The sequence below is a fragment of the Malaya genurostris genome, chromosome 2 (genome assembly GCF_030247185.1).
Source record: "Malaya genurostris strain Urasoe2022 chromosome 2, Malgen_1.1, whole genome shotgun sequence".
Taxonomy (NCBI): Eukaryota; Metazoa; Arthropoda; class Insecta; order Diptera; family Culicidae; genus Malaya; species Malaya genurostris.
This window is the reverse complement of record NC_080571.1, coordinates 310,234,707-310,258,344: the sequence shown is the minus strand read 5'-3', so window position 1 is coordinate 310,258,344 and position 23,638 is coordinate 310,234,707. Positions and strand designations below refer to the sequence as shown.

The 23,638-nt window shown below is 38.0% G+C and overlaps 1 protein-coding gene across 13 annotated transcripts in view; it reads right to left on the bottom strand.

Annotated features, from left to right (window-relative positions):
• Positions 1-23,638, bottom strand: part of LOC131431091 (rho GTPase-activating protein gacI-like) — a 73,535-nt gene that overhangs the window by 20,694 nt on the left and 29,203 nt on the right. For all 13 annotated transcript variants that reach the window (XM_058596583.1, XM_058596577.1, XM_058596576.1 and 10 more), the window contains exons 3-4: positions 4,855-5,102; positions 4,607-4,782 (exon numbers count right to left, since the gene is read on the bottom strand). In XM_058596583.1, coding sequence (XP_058452566.1) covers positions 4,607-4,782; positions 4,855-5,102 — 424 coding nt within the window. The remainder of the gene's footprint in view (positions 1-4,606; positions 4,783-4,854; positions 5,103-23,638) is intronic.

Here is a 23,638-nt window from a genome sequence, read left to right as displayed (position 1 = left end):
TAGATTGCACCTGGAAAATACTGCCTGATTTACACGGTAGCGATCATTTACCAATCATCATCTCAATTAGCAGTAGCAATTGCATTGCTACTTCCGCTAGTATTCCATATGATTTGACAAAAAATATCGACTGGATTAAATACCAAAGTAGTATCTCTAGTATTTTGAATTCAATGGAAGAGCTCCCTCCACTTGAAGAATATGACTTCCTCATTTGTTCGATTCTGGAGGCAGCAGAACAATCCCAAACTAAACGCTTTCCTGGGCCAACGACTAACAGAAGGCCTCCCAACCCCTGGTGGGACAAAGAGTGCTCAGAGGCTAAACTCGCAAAACAAAATGCTTGCAAGACGTTTCTAAAACGGGGAGGAGGAACTCCTCAGAATTTTGAAAAACTTATGGTTTTAGAAACCAAGTACAAGAGCATACTTCGAGCCAAAAAATGTAGCTATTGGAGACATTTTGTCGAAGGTTTGTCAAGAGATACCTCAATGAGCACTCTTTGGAACACGGCCAGACGAATGAAGAATCGTACCGTGGGCAATGAGAGTGATGAATACTCGAACCGATGGATATTTGACTTTGCTAGGAAAGTTTGCCCAGATTCTGTTCCTACGCAGAGCATTATACGGGAATCTCCTCCAAATAATGGTTTTATTAATAACCCATTTTCAATTATGGAATTTTCTATAGCACTCTTGTCTTGTAACAATAACGCTCCAGGGTTGGACAGAATTAAATTCAACTTGGTGAAGAATCTGCCCAACCTCGCAAAAAGACGTTTGTTGGAATTGTTCAACAAGTTTCTTGAGCAAAATATTGTTCCACCTGACTGGAGACAAGTGAAAGTTATCGCCATTCAAAAACCGGGGAAACCAGCTTCCAATCACAACTCATATAGACCCATTGCGATGTTGTCCTGCATCAGAAAATTGTTCGAAAAAATTATTCTACGACGTCTCGACACTTGGGTCGAGACGAACGGTTTGTTGTCAGATACTCAGTTTGGCTTCCGTAGAAATAAAGGGACGAATGATTGCCTTGCATTACTTTCGTCTGACATCCAAATTGCCTTCGCTCAAAAGCAACAAATGGCATCTGTATTTTTAGACATTAAAGGAGCATTTGATTCAGTTTCCATTGATGTTCTTTCAGACAAGCTTCACCAAAATGGACTCCCAGCGGTTATAAATAATTATTTGCACAACCTTTTGTCAGAGAAACACATGCATTTTTCACATGGCGATTTGGCAACACTCAGAAATAGTTACATGGGTCTCCCGCAAGGCTCATGCCTCAGTCCGCTCCTCTATAATTTTTACGTAAATGACGTTGACAGCTGTCTAGTAACCCCATGTACACTAAGACAATTGGCAGATGATGGCGTGGTTCCAGTTACTGGACCCAAAGCTATTGATCTGCATAAACCATTGCAAGATACCTTAGATAACTTGTCCGATTGGGCTGTTCATCTTGGTATCGAATTCTCTGCGGAGAAAACAGAGTTAGTCGTCTTTTCAAGAAAGCATGATCCCGCGCAGCTTCAGCTCCATATGATGGGAAGAATGATCCAACAGGTTTTAACTTTTAAATACCTCGGGGTGTGGTTCGATTCCAAATGCACGTGGGGAGGACACATTAGGTTTCTGATAACAAAATGCCAACAAAGAGTAAATTTTCTTCGAACAATAACAGGATCTTGGTGGGGTGCTCATCCGGAAGATCTAATAAAATTGTATCAGACAACGATACTTTCAGTGATGGAATATGGATGCGTTTGCTTTCGTTCCGCTGCAAACTCTCATATTATCAAACTGGAGCGAATTCAGTATCGTTGTTTGCGAATTGCTTTAGGGTGCATGCATTCGACACATACAATGAGTCTTGAAGTTCTGGCGGGAGTTCTTCCATTAAAAGATCGATTTTGGGAGCTTTCATCACGCCTGCTAATAAGATGTGAGGTGCTGAATCCCATGGTAATTAATAATTTCGAACGACTAGTCGAGCTTCGATCTCAAACAAAATTCATGACAGTATATTTTAACCATATGTCACAGGAAATCAACCCTTCAAGATATATTCCTATCCGTGTCAGCCTCCTAAATGTCCCTGACTCAACTTTATTTTTCGATACATCCATGCAGCGCGAAGTGCGTGGAATCCCGGATCATCTACGTTCGACGGAAATCCCAAAAATATTTTCAAGTAAGTTCAGGCATATTGACTCTGAGAAAATGTTTTACACGGACGGATCGCGAATTGAAGAAGCGACAGGGTTTGGTATGTTCAACAATAATGTTTCGGCCTCATTTAGGCTTCAAGAACCTGCATCTGTTTATATAGCAGAGCTAGCAGCAGTTCAATATAGTTTGAGTGTAATCGTCACATTAATTCCAAACCATTATTTCCTCTTCACAGATAGTCTGAGTGCAATTGAAGCCATTCGCTCAAACATGACTGGCAAGACTGAACCGTTTTTCCTGGGCAAAATAAAACAGTGCCTGAACGACATATTGAACAATAATTATCTAATCACTATAGTCTGGGTCCCGGCTCATTGCTCCATTCCTGGCAATGAAAGAGCCGATATTTTAGCCAAACGTGGTGCTATTGAGGGTGAAATTTATGAGAGACCAATTGCTTTCAACGAATTCTATAGCTCGTCTCGCCAAAGAACACTTGCCAGCTGGCAAGCTTCTTGGGATAAAGATGATCTGAGTCGGTGGATGCACTCAATTATTCCGAAAATATCGACAAAGGCATGGTTCAGGGGACTGGATGTGAGTAGAGATTTCATTCGTGTGATGTCTAGACTCATGTCCAATCACTACACGTTAGATGCACATCTCCTTCGAATTGGGCTCTCCGAGACTAATCATTGTGCTTGTGGCGAAGGTTATCGAGATATTGATCATGTCGTTTGGACATGCGTGGAGTATCGTGATGTCAGATCTCAACTAATAAATTCTTTGCGTACCCAAGGTAGACTATCCAATATCCCAGTTCGAGACATTCTTGCTTGTCGTGACCTTTCATACATGAAACTTATTTATCATTTCATAAAGAAAACTGGAGTTTCAATTTAATAAAGGCCCCTTTCAAGACTTAGTTCTGATCCCAGCTGCGTCCATGAGTTCAACCAATAGCTAAATTAGAATAAAAATAATGTAATGATACAAACAAACTCGAAACAGTTTATGAAATTATTAACAAAATGTCTGAAAATAACAGCTTATTTTATAATTTATAGAAGTTAATCGTTTGGTTCAAATAATATTTCCGAGTAGATTTCATAATTAATGACGAGTTACCTAAGATGATATTTAAGTAATAAGAGAATATGTTTTAATAAATGCAAAACGTTGTGACTATGTTAGAATTAAATTAGGATAAGAATATTATGTAAAAGTGATGCTACGGCGAAGAAAAACTTATGTAAACTGCCTTAAGAAATAAACGTATTTATGAAAAAAAAATAACAACTACTGCTAGTAACTAATTGTGTAAAACTGCTAGTCGTTTTTCGTTTAACACTACAGAAGAGGTGATCGAATTTCGACCATGCTTCTTTATCTATAATCATCCAGTTGAACAGTTAGACTGATGTGTGGCTAACTACATCAAAACCGAATGCGAGAAAGACACACATGCGTAATGAATTTTCCTCCGTGATGCTAATCGACATCAAACGAGTAAGCAAAATTATGTTTGGTTATCTCCTACAGCTGAAAATTCAATCATGTTGAAAATGTTTTCGCTGGCATGGAAAAGAAATGAGACTTATACGTTTAATACATATCGAGATATTTGCGATCGAAAACGTATCATGTGTCGCATATCATAAATGGTAAATCTCGAAAAGTAAGTAGGTTTATAAATTTTAGGAATAAAGATACGGTGTTTTTTTTCGATTTATCGTTGGTGAAACTATGCTCACAGATTCTAGGTATCTAATTTCGAATGCTCATGAATTAGATAATCTGATAGATCGGACTCTTTAAAATAAAATCAATCCAAGGATTGCAAAAATCGCGCACGGTAACTGAATAAACCGAAAAGATGATTTCGGATACTGCACAAAACATACGACGGAGATCGTATGCTTTGTGAATACGAACATTTGCTAAAGTACAATTTGGCAAAAAAAAACATTCGTTCAAGTACTATAACTTCACTCTAACGAAATATAGTATCCCAACGTTAAAATGATTTATTATGAGTGAAGCAGCATTTACGTTAATCACTGATTTCACTGATCACTGATTTGATGAAACTGACAACTCAGTAGAAAACCACTTTCGAATAAAAGTTGTACGTATCGGACAGATTTGTCGTTAAAACATAACAATTTTTCGCCAACCGCCAGCAACACGTTATCAGTCTGCTATCAGTATATAACGGAAAAAAAGTGACTGGAAGTCTTCTGAAGTAACCGAAAGTATAAATAACTATCACCACATCCGACCCCGAAGCAAACAATGAATCACGAAACCTTCTATTCCATCATCGTATCGCTAAAGGTATTCAGTACAGATTGTACTCGTCATATCTCAGTCGATGGAAACCGATCGTATGAGCGAGCTCAGCAGCAGTGAGTAAGACTTACATCATACTTTTGCCTGGTCGCTTCGTACTCCTGGTGGCATTTGCTTACGATGCGTTTTTGTTTCTGAATCGTGGCCAGATGTCGCTCGATGATGTCGTTTAGGTTTTTACTGACCGAATTCTCGACGTTAATCTCGTTGTTCACGATCTCCGATGCAACTGTTTTCTCAAGGCGAGCTAAAATGAAGCACAAAATATCATTAGCAAAATATAGAAAAAAAAACTCAAAACTCAATGCATTCCTCCTACCGCATCTATCCAAGACGTCCCGCAGCAGCCCGGCAGGTAGATCCTTGAATGAATCTTCCATCAGCTGACCGAGTTGGAACTCGGCTATTTTGCGTACCCGCTTTTCTTTCGCTGCCACATCCTGCGGCTGCCCGGCGGACACGGTAGTCGCTATCCGCTTGTTCAGGTTCTGAAGAATGTCTTTGTACCGATCGACCTCCCGCTCGACTTCCTGCAAACCGTCGGCATTTTTCTCCGCTTTGCTAGACCTGCGGCATAGTGAAGAGAGTGGAAAATAGTAATGGTTAAAAGCTGTGATTAAGAATGGATATATTAATGTGTGCGGTCGGTTGCAAAGTTGACTTGCAGCTGAGGTCATTTGCTTACATTTAACAAAGTGAAGACGTCTACCGTTAAAAATAGTCACACATTCGAAACATTCAGAGGTAAGCCAAGGTGCAATGAGTAATCCGACGCAATAAAAACCGACTAACTGGAGGTGGATGGGTTGTTGAGCGATTTTGCCTGAACCACGTAAATAGAGCGCAGACGTTCGGAACCGATTGGCTCCGTCGAGTTGAAACATTGGCACGTGTTTGTAGATGGGTGAGTTCTGCGGCATAATTTGCATGCGGCTTACTTCATCATCATGACTGGATGAGTCAATTTTGTGCAAACGAAGCAGGGTGCGAAAGAAAAAGTAATCTTAATGAGGGCCCTTGAAACTTGTCTTGAGTTAATATAGCAAAACTGGCTAACACTTGAGGGGAAAAGATATATAATAAAGGGTACGCATACTATTAATTTGAATGAAACAGGTTATTATTCAAAGGTATAAACAAGTTCTTTTTTGTTATTACCTTTAAGGGCTATTATGACCAAGGGGTGAGTAATATCCAAGCCACACTGAACTCATCTATTCCATCCACAAGAAAATCATTAGAGTGATAGAATCTGTAGTGGAGTTGTATTTGTTTGCTCTGGTCAATAACCGAGGAATTGTTATTATTGCCAGAATCTGACAATCATTATAAGGCGAATAAATTTTGCGCTCTCACGAAATTGTGTTAAAAAGCACTAGACATTCAAGCTTTTGAAGTTCACGAAACTAAATCTATTTTCTAATTAATTCTTTCAGACAGATAGAGTAACATGTGATTGCTAATTCAGTAGACTATCGGATGACTTTGAAAATACCGATCAGTGATCTGCTCGAAGTCGTCGATTGATTTCTTATGATTTGATATGACCTAGAATATGAAAAGATGACAATAGAACTGATTGTCAAATGCAGTATTTAAATCGATTCAACTGGCCAAGAAAACTGTACAAATTCTACTAATTCAGGTCCTCTTTAAACTTTTAAGGAATACAGTGATCATGTTTCGACATTATTACTTAATGTATATCTTCTGCATATTCAAATATCTGTACATTAGGGTGGGACAAGGTCGTGAAATGGTTTATTTTCTCGCTCCACTAAACTTTCCATGTTGCTTTTGGGTCCCATAAAAACTATGCTAAATTTAAGATCGATAGGTAAAACTATATTTTCGTGCCCGAGGTATAAAGTTTGTATGGGATTTAGTATGGGGAAACTGACTTTTTACAAAAAAAAGTCATCTGGGAGATCACTCTACAGACTCTAAAGTATCGCGCATGTGTTAGCTTCGTATGAAATTTAACGCTAAAGAAAACCTTCGGAGCCCGCAAAACAATCCGACATTCGTAGAAAAAGTTATTAAAAGAAAGCCGCCTTTAGATCCGAACAATGGATCATTCCTTAATGTATCTAGCATCACTGCTGCTAGTGATCATAATATGATTTGACTTTCTCTTATTGGGTTATAACGATTAATTTCAGTTTTTTTATGTATTCTCGACATCTACTCAGCAAACTAAAAGTTCTAGCATAGTTCTTATGAGACCCAAAAAAAAATACGAAAAGGTTGGTGGAACTGAAATATAAATTTTGTCCCACTCTTCTGTATATATTCCTCGATATTGTTCATTAGATTTCTAACAATTAGAATTATTTCGACAGATTCATTTACCCTTCCTTCAAATCCAGTTGATTCCCAAACAACTCAAAAGTTTTGAGGTTCTATGACACTTATGATGGCTCAATTATCTCTCGACTAGAGGTAAGAGTTCGTAAACATCACCCAGAAAAAATCTGTTTTAATCCACCTAGTGGTGTAATGATGCCTTTCTCATATTACTCATAACATCCAAAATATTACTGTGGAATTCGCAAAAAGAACTGTTGATTGAATAGAAATAGGAAAGTTTGTTCGGAATTGATCTGACAAACACTACAAATCCTGTTTACCCTCTAGTTCCGGAACCGAACAAATTAAGGAATTCCGTATCAAACTGTAAGACTTTTCCTTTGAATCTACAATAAGTTTGTGAAAATCGATTTGGCCATCTTAAAGTGAGTAAGATACCTTTTTGCAGTTTTTGATCACTCTTTCCAATACTTCCGAAACAGTAATCGGATGACCGGAATAGCCGAAGTTGGTTCGTTTGCCAGCAACAAATATGACCTACAAATTCGAACAGTTTTGAACCTAGTTAAACCTATACTTACTATCTCCTGCTCAATTTCGATTAAATCAATTAAACGAAATCTAACAAACGAAGTGAACCTGCGTTTATGTTACTTCTGCATATGTAAGTCAAGCTAAACAGCATGAATCAAAAGCATTAAACATGTAGTAGAATTAATTTTTATTATTGTCATCATTACACCACCGGCACGGTATTGCTGCATTACTGGATGAGAAAATTTCATGTTTTTTCAAATAAATTTTAATTCATTTATATTCGTTTATCCTTTCGGTCGTACTGATAATAAAATAGCTATAATTTTTATCAACTGCAGCACCGTCTTTTACCAATATTACACACTAGTAGCAAACATCCGTAACCGTTTCGATTTCTTCATAGCGTGTACGAAATAGAACAAAGCACGCATCATTTGTTTTGTGTTTTCTTCTTCTTTCGGTGTGGTACATGGTATGTGAAAATCGGTTCAAGCATTGCAGACAAATCGAAGTGAATTCTATTTATGGAGTTTTTCTTCACCATTTTTTGTGCTTCCGGAACAGGAAGAGGGGACCAGTAGTGCCGAATTGAGCTTTCATGCCCACAAACTAACAAGCTCTGCAAACTAGAAGATTTTATCAGACAGTTTTATGGGATTTGTACCTGTTTTTGACCATCGTTTGGAAATAAATACTAATGAAATTGGTAATTTTCCACCACTTATTTATATCCGGAACCGGAAGTCGATCTGGATAAAATGTTCTAGAATTTTTTAGGAAACTATAAGACCTTTCATTTAAATCATAGGTTGAGGTTCGGTTGAGTTGTTTAAAAGAAAAGTTAATGCAAGCTTTGTGGAAATCGGTTCAGCCATCTTCGAGAAAAGTGAGTGCATATTTTTGTTACATACATACACACACGGACACACACAGACATTTTCTCAGTTCGTCGAGCTGAGTCGAATGGTATGCGACATTCGGCCTCCTGGGCCTCGGTGAAAAAGTCGCTTTTCACAGTGATTGCATAGCCTTGCTATATGAGAAAGGCAAAAATGACTATTTAATGAGTTGTTCAATAATAATAAGTTATTTTTCTTTACGTTTCGTCTTAGACTCGTCACTGACGAATCTAAGATGAAACGTAAAGAAAAGTAAAAACGGTTATGTGCCCAAAGCACAAACATAGGATAACCCCTAAATAATAATACGTTGGTTCTAATTAAGCAAAGCAAGGCAAAGTCTTGACATTACATTCCTTTTGTGGAATTTGAAGAAGAAGATGACTGAACCGATATTCACAAACATAGATTCGAATGAAAGGTCTTGTAATCCCATACTAAATTCCTGAATTTTGTTTGGATCTGACTTCCGGTTCCAGTTATAGGGTGAAATATGCAAAAAATGAGATGGCGTGACCGATTTCTTCAAACTATGATTTAAAACAACAACATTACAAAACTTCTGAATTTCACTTTATCCCGGAATTGTAGAATGATTAATTCAAAATTTACTATTTCAAATCACTTACTCAGTTTTCTCAGAGATGGCGTGAACAATTCTTACAAATTTAGATTTGAATGAATGGTCTCATGGTTCTATACAAAATTTCTAAATTTCATTCGAATCCGACGTCTGATTCCGGAATTATAGGGTAACGTGTATTAAAAGTTTTGTACCATCACTTACACTTAACTAAAGAGGGCGAAACAAAAAACGTAAAAGAATTTTCAAATGGGCCTCAAAACTATTCCATCTATTTCCCAAGTGGATCACAATCACTTTTCCCAGCTATGGTTTGACCGATTTTCACCAACTTAGATTCAACTGAAAGGCCCTGTGGTCCCATACGGAGTTCCTGAATTTCATCCGGATCCGACTTCCAGTTCCGGAATTATAGACTAGAGTGTGTTAAAAATTTTATACTATCACTTAAAAGCCGAAACATATCAAAACTACTCCAATCGGTAGTCAAATTCCGGTTATTCCTTCAAGAATCGAAAAGAATTATTTTGAAGAATACCACAGTATTCAATATGATAGTATGATTGATATGAGAAAGGCATCATTACACCAGTAGATTAGGTGGATTAAACAGTTTATTTTTCTTTTTGAATCTATTGTTCAATTGATTATTTCAGAAGTGATAAAGGAAGCACTCGTTTCACAACATTCACAAATCTCCTGCCAAATAAGTAATTTTTATATTGTCCCACACGACTGGAGACAAGTCAGAGTTATCGCCATCCAAAAACCAGGGAAACCAGCCTCCGATCACAATTCGTATCGGCCGATTGCTATGCTTTCCTGTATCCGGAAATTGTTCGAAAAAATGATTCTGTTTCGTCTAGACAATTGGGTCGAAACTAATGGTTTACTTTCAGATACACAATTTGGTTTCCGCAGGGGCAAAGGAACGAACGATTGTCTTGCGTTGCTCTCAACAGAAATTCAAATGGCATTTGCTCGTAAAGAACAAATGGCGTCAGTTTTCCTAGACATTAAGGGGGCTTTTGACTCAGTTTCTATAAATATCCTATCTGAGAAGTTGCATCAGCATGGTCTTTCGCCAGTTTTGAACAACTTTTTACATAATCTATTGTCTGAGAAACACATGTACTTTGCGCATGGTGATTTGTCGACAATACGATTCAGCTACATGGGTCTTCCTCAGGGCTCATGCTTAAGCCCCCTTTTATACAATTTTTACGTAAGTAATATCGATGAATGTATCAACACATCTTGCACGCTAAGACAACTTGCCGACGACAGCGTTGTGTCTATTATAGGACCCAAAGCTGCCGATCTCCAAGGACCATTACAAGATACTCTCGACAACTTATCATCATGGGCTCTTCAAATGGGTATCGAGTTCTCTACGGAGAAAACTGAGCTGGTTGTATTTTCGAGGAAGCGAGAACCAGCACAATTACAGCTTCAACTAGGGGGTGAAACCATAGCTCAGGCCTTCACATTTAAATATCTCGGGGTCTGGTTCGACTCCAAAGGCACCTGGGGATGTCACATTAGGTATCTGAAACAAAAATGCCAGCAGAGAATCAACTTTCTTCGTACAATAACCGGATCATGGTGGGGTGCCCACCCAGGAGACCTGATCAGGTTGTATCAAACAACGATATTGTCCGTGATGGAATACGGATGCTTCTGCTTCCGATCAGTGGCGAACACTCATTTCATCAAGCTGGAAAGAATTCAGTATCGTTGTTTGCGTATTGCCTTGGGTTGCATGCAATCGACTCATACGATGAGCCTCGAAGTGCTGGCAGGCGTTCTTCCACTGAAAAACCGGTTCTGGGATCTCTCATATCGTTTGCTCATTCGATGCGACATTTTGAATCCTCTGGTGATTGAAAACTTCGAAAGGTTAGTTGAGCTTAACTCTCAAACCCGTTTTATGTCCTTGTATTTTGATTACATGGCTCAGAATATTAATCCTTCTTCGTTTGTTTCCAACCGTGCTCATTTCTTGGATACTTCTGATTCTACTGTGTTTTTCGACACATCCATGAGAGAAGAAATTCGTGGAATTCCGGATCACGTGCGCCCTCAAGTGGCCCCAAATATTTTTTATAATAAATTTAGAACAGTCAACTGTGAAAAGGTGTTTTACACTGACGGATCAAACATCAACGAGTCCACAGGCTTCGGCATCTTCAATCAAAACATCACCGCTTCTTACAAACTCAGTGATCCGGCTTCAGTTTACGTCGCAGAATTAGCTGCTATTCAGTACACCCTCGAGATCATTGAAACCATGCCCAAAGACCATTACTTCATTGTCACGGACAGTCTAAGTTCAATAGAAGCTCTCCGGGCAATGAAGCCAGGAAAGTATCCCCCATATTTCCTGGGGAAAATACGGGAACATTTGAGAACTTTATCTGAACGGTCTTATTTAATATCGTTAGTCTGGGTCCCTTCGCATTGTTCCATTCCGGGCAATGAAAAGGCAGACTTATTGGCTAAAGTGGGCGCATTGGAAGGTGATATTTATGAAAGACCAATCTGCTTCAATGAATTTTTCAGTATTTCTCGTCAGAAAACTCTCGAAAGTTGGCAAACTTCATGGACGAATGACGAACTGGGACGATGGCTACACTCCATTATCCCTAAGGTATCGACGAAACCTTGGTTCAAGGGGATGAACATGAGTCGTGATTTCATTCGCGTTATGTCACGGCTCATGTCAAATCACTATACAAGGTGAGATGAAAAAACTGCAACCAACTTCAGACTGCTGTCACTTCTAAACCGCTCGTCCCACAGCTGTCAGATTTATTCTAGTGACAGCTCATTATATTATTTACAAGCGCACAAAAGCATTTTGGTGGGAATTTTTCAGAAAAAAAGTTATTTGTGATGGAATTCAAGTGTGATAGTGTGATTGCTTTGCATTTGGCTGGAAAACCACAAGTGGCTATCGTTAGAGCCCTCCAGCATTTAAAAGTGAATAAATCTTTTGTGTCTCGTACCATCGCTCGTTACCGTGATACTGGTAGCGTAGCCCGACGTCAAGGACGTGGACGAAAAAAAACAGCAACATCGGCAGAAATGGTTCGAAAAGTGAAGAAGCGAATTGAACGAAATCCGCGTCGCAGTGGCCGAAAAATGGCTCGTGAGCTGAACATATCGCAATATGCCATTCGGCAAATATTGAAAAATGAGCTTGGACTAAAGCAATTGAAGTTCCAAAAAGTGCAAGATCTTACTGATGCGCAAAAAAAAGTTAGACTCGAAAAAGCTAAAGAGTTGCTTCGCTTGGCCGAAAGTGGTGAACTGCCGAATTTGGTTTTCTCCGATGAGAAACCATTCGTTATCCAGCAGTTTGTAAACAAAAAAAATGATCGTGTTTACTTGCCAGAGAGGTCAGCTGAAAATTTGCAACTTCGGTTGGCCACCAGAACTCAAAAGCCGGCCATGGTGATGGTGTGGGCCGCCATAACAGCCGATGGTCGCTCGCCGCTCGTATTCATCGACCGTGGGGTCAAAATAAATGCGCAAATCTATCGCGAAAATATTTTGGAGGGAGTTCTGAAGCCCTGGGCACGCAAACATTTCGGCCGCAGACCTTGGACATTCCAACAGGACTCAGCACCATCGCACTCAGCACGCGCCACCCAAGAATGGTTAAGAAATGAGGTTCCTCGCTTCATTTCCACCGCACAATGGCCACCAAAATCTCCGGATGCCAATCCGTTGGACTATTGTGCCTGGGGTATTTTGGAAAGCAAGGTTGGCACTAAAAAATACCAAAGTGTCGATCATCTCAAGCAAGCGCTTCGCCGAGAATGGGACAAAATACCGCAGAGCCACTTTCGGGCAGCGTGTGATGGTTTCATTGGCCGTTTGAAGGCCATAGTTCGTGCCAAAGGTGGCCAATTCGAACAAATCTAAACCGATTCTCAAATTTGATGTTATTTCCGACATTTTTTGCTTTCATTCAATAAAATTTAAAAAAAAAATGAAAAAATTATGGCGTTTTACTTTGTTGCAGTTTTTTCATCTCACCTTGTACATTCAACGCACATCTCCGGCGTATCGGGATCGTGGAGAACGGGCTCTGCACCTGTGGCGACGGTTATCAGGACATCGAGCATGTCGTGTGGTCGTGCGTAGAGTATCGTGACGCCAGGTCGAAGCTACTGGAATCCCTCAGGGCCCGAGGTAGACCGCCTGAGGTGCCGGTTCGGGATGTGTTGGCGAGTCGGGATAGTTCATATATGCTTCTCATATACCAGTACCTCAAACACATTGATATACAAGTGTAATGTGTTATTCCTCGCTCAGAAAATATAATCTCCACCTACAGGTTCGACACTAACATCCGCCCGATTCTCTCGATCCCCGTCCCTGTTCACCATCTTCATTGGAATTAACAAGATCTTTTTTTTTGTCACTAACTTTTTCGTTCCCCTTTCCCTGTTTTTTCACCATCTCGATGGCAACTAATTAGATCTCTGTCGTTTTCAAACATTTTGTTCCCACACCCCTTTTTTACCCCGTTTCCCACAATATTTACTTCTTTTTTTCATTCTCTTCCGTAACATCACCATCACCGGAAGACCGCTCCAGTCAATGACCAGCATGCGGGCCACCCGCCGGGCCTTCGTAGCCTGGGGGTGTTTCCCGCGGACCCTCACGGACCGAAGAATGCGGCCAACATAGAAAATTACCATCGCCATCTGGAATCATCTCATCCTAAATTCAATTCACCGGCCACTACCGATCGCCAGATACTATATTACATAATGATACTACTCTAGTTTTAAGTTAGACGATAATTAAGATTAGTAAATACCCTTGGCATCTTAGAGCTTAAGCAGTGTGCCTTAATATTATATTATATCATTGAATAAAAAAAAAAAGTAATTTTTGGCAAAATTTCGATAATTTCTTCTTTCGACTACCACACTGGACTGTTGAACGACTTCTCGAATTGACAGGTTTAAAGGATTTTTCATCTGACGCCTCTGGATTTTAATTATGCATACAATTGAGTCAACCTGTAACTTCTTCATTGAATAAAACAAATTATCACATTAACGTCAAGCGTGGATTTTAAAAGCAGGTTATATAAAATCGAAGAAATACCAGTATTGAGTTTTTTAAAACAATAATTTTTCGGTTGAATGTTTTAATTTTTGCAAAAGTATTTCTATTTAAATAGGAGAAACCGGAGCTGGTTGACTGAGTTTTCTTTCAGAATTTCTGTAGTAATTCTGATTAGACTTTTTGATATACGGTTTGCGCTGTCATGAAGACCCAACTTTTTTTCTAAATGTTCAATCGATTTCATTTAATATAAATTTTTGGTTTCAATAACTTTTATTATTAAATTGACAAAATGTAAGTTTTTTCTTCAAATGTTCAGAGCATAATAAAGAAATTGTCCAGAGCATAATTTAAAGATTTCATTACAATTCGAATGTTGCAAAAAATGTTTCGTAAATAATGATTTTGGAATGCCAAAATCAGTAAAAAACTTATTTTAATCCCCCTAGTGGTGTAATGATGCCTTTCTCGTATCAATCATACTATAATATATAATACTATAGAAGTCTTCTAAATAATTTTCTTCGATTCTTGAAAGAATAACCCGAATCAGTTTGTTTTGCCATCTATTGATTATGATCTCCGATTGAAGTAGTTTTGAAACCGGTTTAGACTATTTATCACGTTTTTGTTATCGCTCTTTTAAGTACGGTATGCTAACACACTTTGCCCTATAATTCCGGAATCAGAAGACGGATCCGGATGAAAGTTAGGAGTTCCGCATGGGACCAACCATTTGAAGTTTGTAAAAATCGGTCAAACCATCGCTAAGAAAAGTGAGTGAGATCTATTTGGGAAAATATGACCACTATGCCCGGTGCATTCGGAATCGGAAAACGGCAATCAGAATAGCCGGAACAGGTTTGATTGACCGTCTACTGAGAATAACTATCGAATAGATTAATTTTGTGGCCAATTTAGAAAATTTTTCACGTTTTATGTTTCGCCCCTTTAAGAGATGGTATAAATTTTTCAACACACTTTACCTTATAATTCCACAACCGGAAGTCGGATGAAATTTACAAGTTTTGTATGGGACCATAATTCCATTCATTTGAATCTAAGCTTGAAACATTCAGTCACGCCATCTATGAGAAAAACGAGTAAGTATTTTGAAATTGGAATTTCTACACCAATCACCCTATAATTCCGGAACCGGAGGTCGGATTCAGATTAAAATCAGAAGTTTTATAAAGGATCATAAGACCTTTCATTTGAACGTAAATTTGTAAAAATCAGTCACGTCATCTCTGAGAAAAGGAATTATGGGGTAACATGTGAAAAACAAAATGAAAATATGTATGAAATCGGAAGTCGGATCCAAACAAAATTCAGGAGTTTTGTTTGAGACTTTTAGACCTTTCAGTTGAATCTGAGTTTGTGAAAATCGGTTCAGCCATCTCCGAAAATTTGTTAGTGCAAAAAACGTTACATACACATACGCACATACACACACAGACTTACATGTACTCGACGAACTGAGTCGAATGGTATATGATAGGGTTCACAGTGATTGCATAACCTTTCTATATGAGAAAGGCAAAAAGACTAGATGAATGTATTCTGTCAAGTGCATAAACTGATTTTATTTCAAATGAATAGTTTTTCTTTCATTTTTACTCGCACGATATTTTACATAACAATTTACGATGATACTTCTACTAAAATTATGTATTTGTGACCAAATACCACCTTAATCCTATTTTATTATAAGGCAAAAAATTAGGTTCAATTTTTATTTTCAAGTTTTAAGAAAATCTGTTTACAAAAAAAAACAATGAGGGTAAAAAGGTACACTATAATGCCAGCAAATTTTTAAATAGTTTTTATGTTCAGTTAAAATCAGAACTGATTGGCTCAAATGGTACGTTTCCCTAGTTATTTGGAGATTTGTGCCTGACTAAGGGAACGTGCCACTTGAGCCAATTAGTTCTGATTACAACTGAACATAAAAACTATTAAAAAAAATTCTTGCATTGTAATGTACCTTCCTACTTTCATAGTTAATTTTTTTGTAAACAGATTCTCTTATAATTTAAAAATTAGAGCTGTGCGCCGCCGCGCCACGCCGCCGCCGCCGATAATTTCGACACGCCGCCAATTTAAGAAAAAGATGATCAGCGCGCCGGTTATCACATTTTAATCCTGCCGCCGATAAAATTACATCAGCTGAAAAAATGATTTTATCAATGTGGAAAATTGTTTACAGTTTTCATGAAAATTCATTGAAAATTACAGTACAGTTACTTTCCTCCTACTTATACTGAAAATCAGTACTACCGATGTCAACCGAAGCCAATGTCATTTGATTCAAAGCCTATTTTCTGTCTTTATTTAAAAGGTTTTGAGCTATTGGCACATTATCGGTCGCGACATCTGAAAATGAAAAAATGGAACCAAGATAAGGAGGGTTCTTCCGAAAAAAATAAATAATGTTAGGTTTTTTCCGATTAACATTTTTTTTTAGAAACCAGTGTAGTGTTGATTTCTCAGGTACTAGAATGTTTAGTGATCGAGTACCATTTATTTTGGATACTTTATTTGTTATTTCCGGGCATTTGAAAAATGGTATTGAACAAAATTTCATGATCCATTCTAAATAAACGTTAGTTTTCGCACAATAGAATAAGATCAACGTTACCAACTCAAAGTAAAAACATTTTCTTCTACTTCTACTATGACATTTCAAATGAATTTACCCTTTTTTATAAGAAATCGTTACAAATGTGAAGTAAGTATTATTTTTTATATCTGAATGAATTTGAGCGCCAAATCGATTTTATGTTAATTACATACGTACGAAAAAGATATACTTATTTTTTGAGTTGATAAAACGATTTTTATACATGATAATTATCAACTATGTAAAAAGCGATTTGAAAAATAGTTCCGAATAAAACTTCATATTTCTTGCTCATAATAAAAAAAACCCTTTGTATATGAATGACATATTTATTTAAACAATAGTCAACCGCATATCGCACTTATATTCATTTCAATTTCTCCTCTAATTCGATGCATTCGAAAACATTTACCATCTCCATTCACTACGTTGGCTTTAATGGATCACATAAACATTAGGATCGTTGATTGTAGGTCGACAAAACGATAAGATAGAGAAATTGTCCTGTGTGAATCAATATTAAAATTTTTTTATATGTTTATAATTGATTACGCCGAATCGCGCCGCCTCCGCCGCCGATGTTTTCAGGAAATAGCGTCACGCCGATTCGCCGCCGCCGCTGGTCAAAAAGACGTTTCAGCCGCCGATGTTGACAATTTTGATCGGCGCACAGCTCTATTAAAAATAAAAATTGAACTTTATTTTTTGCCTCATAATAAAATAGGATTAAGGTGGTATTTGGTCACAAATACATAATTTTAGTAGAAGTATCATCGTAAATTGTTATGTAAAATATCGTGCGAGTAAAAATGAAAAAAAACTATTTATTTGAAACTAAATCTGTTTAACTATTTATTTGAAACAAATCTGACCTTTTTATACAGAAATGTCAGATGAAAAATTATCCTAGGCTGCAACTCTTCCCTATAGTAGGCACATTCTGCTGTATGGGTCATAACAGAAATTGTGACAAATTTCTGAATTTTTTGTAACAAAATGGGAACATTTCAAATTGATTTTACTAGAAAATTGTGAAAATTTCAGAATAATGTATTTTTTGTACGCTGAGAATTATCCACAGAACGTGTAGGTTTGGATTTACCGCTATCGACAAGCTGAATATTGGAATGTGGCTATTGCAAAAACTAATCCTCTTGAAAGTGATAAATGTTGCTGGAGAAACGATGCTAACAGGGCTGTATTGGACAACATTATGCCTAGGGTAACGGTACCCCCGTTCATCTCATATAGTAAAATCACTAGAATTAAAGCGAAATCTGCTATCTCCGTTCGATGCATCAACTCAAAGGGTAAGATAAAAATGACCGCGTTTGCTATGAATTTCCAGGTCACTAACAGTAGTATTGCACACTTGTCGAACTATTTTTCCTGCGGCGATATTGTTTCTTAGAGCCGAATTTGATTGAAGGTCGAGTAATCTGTAAAATAATGTGGTGAATCTAACATTGGTACAATAACCCTATAAAATTTGTTTACAGTAATTAAATTGAGTTATCGGAAAATCCATGCCAAGCCTAGACTCAAGTTTCGCATCAATCAAATAGATTGCCAAGTGCATGGTTCATTTTCAACATTAGAAACCAGAATGCAACATTCTGCCAACGCCGGACATAAAATTACAGTGTGACGTAAGTAATAATAAAAAAATTCTATTCTGTTAATAACATGGTTGGTTTTCCAACTGAATTATTTCTAGCATGCAGACCAAAACCATCACCTTTCGTTAGGTATTGGAAGGTTAAGCACTGCTACCGTGAGAATCGAAAAGGAATAAAACAAAGGGAAACAATCGGTTGATGATTACGACCTATTGCAAATTTATTCCCGAACTGGTTGTTTTAATTCTACACAGCATGGTTCGATGCAAAAAGCTCCGTCGGAAACCAGCCCCACCAGTAAAAAAAACTCAACCCGTGCCACCCGCACCACACCCCTCACTCCTCACTGGCGCTTTATTGCTATCACACACCATTATTATTATTTCTATTATCGGCACAATCAGCACCCACCAATTTGTACATCGTCACTCACTATCGCGGAAAGTTCCACGGGCCCCTCGTCTGACGTAATGTTCATTATGTCTGGACGATCATTCGGCATCATTGGTATGTTTTCTTTTTCGCTAGCACTGTACATACATACATATATCTCACTCGAATGGAGCTCCTGTGCTGCTGTTTGTTTTCATTCCGCACACTTTTCTTTGCTTTGCTTGTTTTCCCAGCGAGTCTCTACTTACTTTGCCCATGTGCGGTACAAAACTGTTCGATTCATACTACTCGCATAATATTATTTCGACCAGTTTCAATTTCTTCATTATTTAATTGTTGGCACACTGACAGACTGACTGACTGACTGGCGGTTGACTGGTACCAAATTCGACTGGTGGGCTGGCGTGTGAACTCTCTGCGATTCAATGTTCCAAGAAATGTACCGGCATTTACTCAACACACAAGGCATTGCTGCTAGTACCGAGATAGCAGCAACCAAGCAGCAGGCAGTTCAATGGATGTAATTGTTCTCATTTGTTTAGACAAATTAATGCAACTTTTTTTTTCGCTGAGCTCTTTTTCATTTTTTTTATGCAATGAGAAATACATGATTGCTCCAAGAAGTGGATGGATAACAATAACAGAACTGAGGAAAACGGGTCAATTAGGTAGCCACCCTAAAAGCGACACGTGGAGTGCTTGCTGCAATGCTGTACAAAACCTGGGGGTTAATTTGTCATGTATGTCAATCTAATGCAAATTATAGAAGGCTTGGAGAAATTTGCCATTTGTTCGAGATCTGGAAATTCACATCCATCGCTGAATCAAATTTTTTTATTAAAACGTGGCACTGAACAAAGACACGTATTTGGATCAAACTATCGACACCAACACGTTCCATCTGGTGGCCCCAAAAATAACCCATTTGCGTACCAGATATTAAACATTCAACCGATGCGATCGCTCTCCATATTATTTTGGCATTCTATCGGCCTTAGATTCGTTGGCATGAATCCAGCTGTTTCGTGCCCGGTCGTCACCGTGGTTGTGTTAGTTCGTCAATGGATCGTCTCGATTAGTAGGTGTTGTTTTGGCAGTGTTGATTATGCCCGCCGCCGGTGCAAAAACTGGGCCAGCCGAGTCACTGAATGCTGCTGCTAACGTGGTCGGTCCCCGTTGACTTGCACGGCCTTGAGATTAGACGAAAATGAGCTGCAAATCTAGGCTTTTCGAGTGGTTTTTGATTTACGAGGAAACCAGAGCTCTGTCTTTTCGACTTTTGGATTTGCATTGGTGTATTGTTTGCTAGTTATTGCAGGCTCGATTGAGCAGCTATTTAATGGTCGTTATGAAATGAGTATAAAGTAGTGTAAGATTTATTTATTCAGTATTCCTGTGGTAGTCATATCGAAGTAATGCAGAAATTTATTGTAATATTAATTAATTTTAAATCGTTAAGATTTAAGTTAGCTGTTCTGGCACTTTAGTGACTATAAATTTCTGTAAATTTTGGTGTGAAAACGTCTCACTTTAATATAAGGCGTCTTTTCAAAATTTACCATAAATGAAAGTGATCAGTTTTGATCGCGAATATAAGTGATAAATTTTTGATTCTCCATGCCATCGAAAATATGATATTTATGTTTTAATTTTCGGGAATAAGAAAACCCCAAAAATAACTTAAAACCTTTTTCTTCTCATATCTTCGTGCACTTGAAATTAGAAATCAAGAAACAAGAAGGAAAATCCAAAATCATTCCCGAAGGTCTGTGTGATATTTTTTCCATTGAAATACTAGTGATAGTATTAATAAAATTTGCATTGTGTGTAGTTCGTTCGTCGCTAAATGGCTTTAAGGATCAAGAGTAAACCAAGTTAACTTATGTTGGTAACTTGTGCATTACGTACACTTTATTTGATACATACGTCATAGATCTATGCATTCATATAAAGACTGTCCCAGAAAGTATGGACGCACTTCGATTTCGCTGTAAATAATTCACAAGTGTTAGATATACAAATTTTATTCGATATACTGATAATATTAGACTACAACAATAGAATATTATTCTCAACATTTGCTACTTAGCCATTGTAGCTGGCGCACCTTCTTGCGAACGTTCCTTGTTAAATTCCGTACAGACTTCTTGGCGACAAGTTTTGACACTTTTTTCCAGTCTTTTCCGAGCTGTTGAATGGTTTCGGCTGCCGAGACATGTTTCCTAAAATGTGCCTTCGTTAATGCCCAAAATTCAAAGGTGTTATCCTCACCGAATTTTTTTTTTATTAGAGGCTTTAACATCTTAGGTCATTTGTCTCTTCGGACCAGAAAATTTTTCTGACCCTATGTGCGGGGTTGGGAATCGAACCCAGACGGGCTGCGTGAAAGGCATAGACTATCCCATCACGCTACACCCGTCCCCATTCTCACCGAACTTCCTGATTGCATTTCGCACGGCTTTTTCACTTACTTCTTCCATTTTTGCTATCTTTCTCAGTGACAGTCCGTGTTCTGTGCACCATTTGTACACATATTTTCGACGTTGTTCTGCTAAAAGTCCACGCATTTCGAAACAAACTAATGAAAACGAACAAACAACTGCACAAGTGGTTAGAGAAGGGTGTAAACAACAGGACGCAGCCATAAAAATTTGGTTTTTGGTTGCGTCCATACTTTCTGGGACAGTCTTTATGCACTGCAACCAGTTTATCTAGGTAGCTTGAACGATTGAGTTTCAAACAATCTTTTTTAGCAATAATTTATTCTCAAATCAATGTTAAGTTTTTGTATGAAATATCAGTTTTGATCAATTATTCACCAACGTTTGATGGAAAACTGTTTAAATTTAATGAATGAAAATTTTTATTCCCGAATCAAAAAGTCAGTAATTCTGCTTCAATGCGCTACACAAAATAAACAAAACTAAATGCAGTTTTTCGGAAAAATAAATAGTTTTACGAAAACCTTCTATAACCATTGCCTTTTGCGTGTTAAATTAACGGTTCCTATTTTGCGGGATAGCTAAAAGAAGGTACGTAAATCTTTATTTCGTAATAATTTCTGCAAGAGAAAATCCATATAGGAATGTGAGCGTTGCTAATCAAATGTGTTAGTAGAAGTAAGCTGAAACTGAAATAATTTTTGTCGAGCAGTTTTCAGGAAAACAGAAGAGTTTTAGACTAAGATTTTTGCTTTTCGTAAATTGCAATTCTAAGCTAAATGAACTGATTTGTTTGTTTTCAACCATATGGAAGATTTATTGATAAAATCAGGAATTTATTTTACGCACACATTTTAGACATTACTCATACGCTTGCAAAGTGGCTTATCCCCTTAAAAACTAAAACCGGGATAAAATATAAGCAAATAAACGATCAAATTTCAACTGAGTATGTAATTCTGCGATCAAGATTTGTTGCATGTTCCGTTAGCCCTGCCTCATTGACTGTAAATGTGTAGAGACGTAGTATTCAAGAGAGGATTTTTATCTAGTTAGCCAGCAATAATTCAATTTTTTACTCTCTTTTACCCAGCCTTATTTAATTGTGGGGTATAAAGGGTGTCCCACGAAAAATTTCGAATTTAAAAATGCAATAATAACAAAACGGTTTGATAGATTCAAATAATTTATTTTAAAGGTTGATTCATGAAATTTATTTATGAAAAATGTTCGGTTCCATCGATGTTCTGTACAGTGATGGCCCAGCACACGAGCCAGTTCTCATACAGTCCGTGTGATGTGCCTTTTCAAAAACACGCACGCGAAGTCTGAAGCACACGCTCGTGTGCCGTGTTGCTACTAGATCGAGAGTCGTATGCTTCGAAGAACCAGCTCGTGATTCAACTGGTGTGCTGGCTCATCTGCTGACTCATGAGCTGGAATGGGGAGCTGGCTCGTGAGCTGGCTCATGTGCTGACTTGAGTGTCCGTTTTTTTATTTAATAATATAATATAATTTTTAAGCACACAGTGTCCGCTCTTGTATTATCTCTTGTCAGTAGGTGGACTACATAAATAGCACACGCTCATGAGTATATAGGTATAGAGCAGTTCGTGTGCTGAGCTCGGACATCACAGGTTCTGCGAACATTTTTTGAAAATCGAATAATCAGCCGAAATGGTGATGTGAATTGGCTCCCGAGAAGCTGGGATTTGACGCCGCTGGATTATATTCTTTGGGGAGTGGTTAAAGAAATGTTACGCCAACCATCTAGAAACAATTGAAGGTTTCAAGCACGAAAATCAAGTTGCTATTGATGGCATAAAGCCAAAAATAATTGAAAATGTACTCAAAAATTTGGTAGAACGGAAATTATTTATCAAAAAATTTCATGAATAAACCTTTCACATAAATGTATAATCATTGAAATCGATCAAACTGTTTTTTATTATTGCACTTTAAAATTCGAAATTTTTCGTGAGACACCTTGTAAAATGTTCGACGGAAATAAGTCGTACTTTAGCATAGTTGCATCGATACAGTTCTGGAAGCAAAGAATTGAAGGTTTCACAATTCACACACGCAATGAACTAATGCGAACGATTATTAATATTCGGCAGTGCGAAGGATGCATGGAAGTTAGTTCAATAGTTCAATTCGTGAAACGTACAGGAAATTTGGGGTGGCCATGAGTCGAGTAATGGATAAATTTCACATGGATAACACTTTATTGGACCTTAAACCATCGTCTCGTGCTAATCTTTTGCGTAATGAAACCACAATCGCTGTTAATAATGAAAGTGTTTCGGAGGACCCGAACTTGTTGATTTTCCAGCGCGAATCACAATTAAACTGCAGCCCGTATTTGTACCCAAAACCCGACCCGAACCCGTACCAGACGGGTATTTGTCGGGTTCGAGTACAGTAGTCGGGTTCGGGTCGGGTACGTGATTTTTCCAACGGGTACGGGTTGAAAAATTTGGTCGGGTTTCGGAACATTTTTCGGGTTCGGGTCGGGTAGATTCGGGTTCGGGTAAAATTTTTATTTTTGATCGGGTACAGGTCGGGTTTGGGTTTGAAAAAAAATGCTTACCCATCCACCTCTAGTCT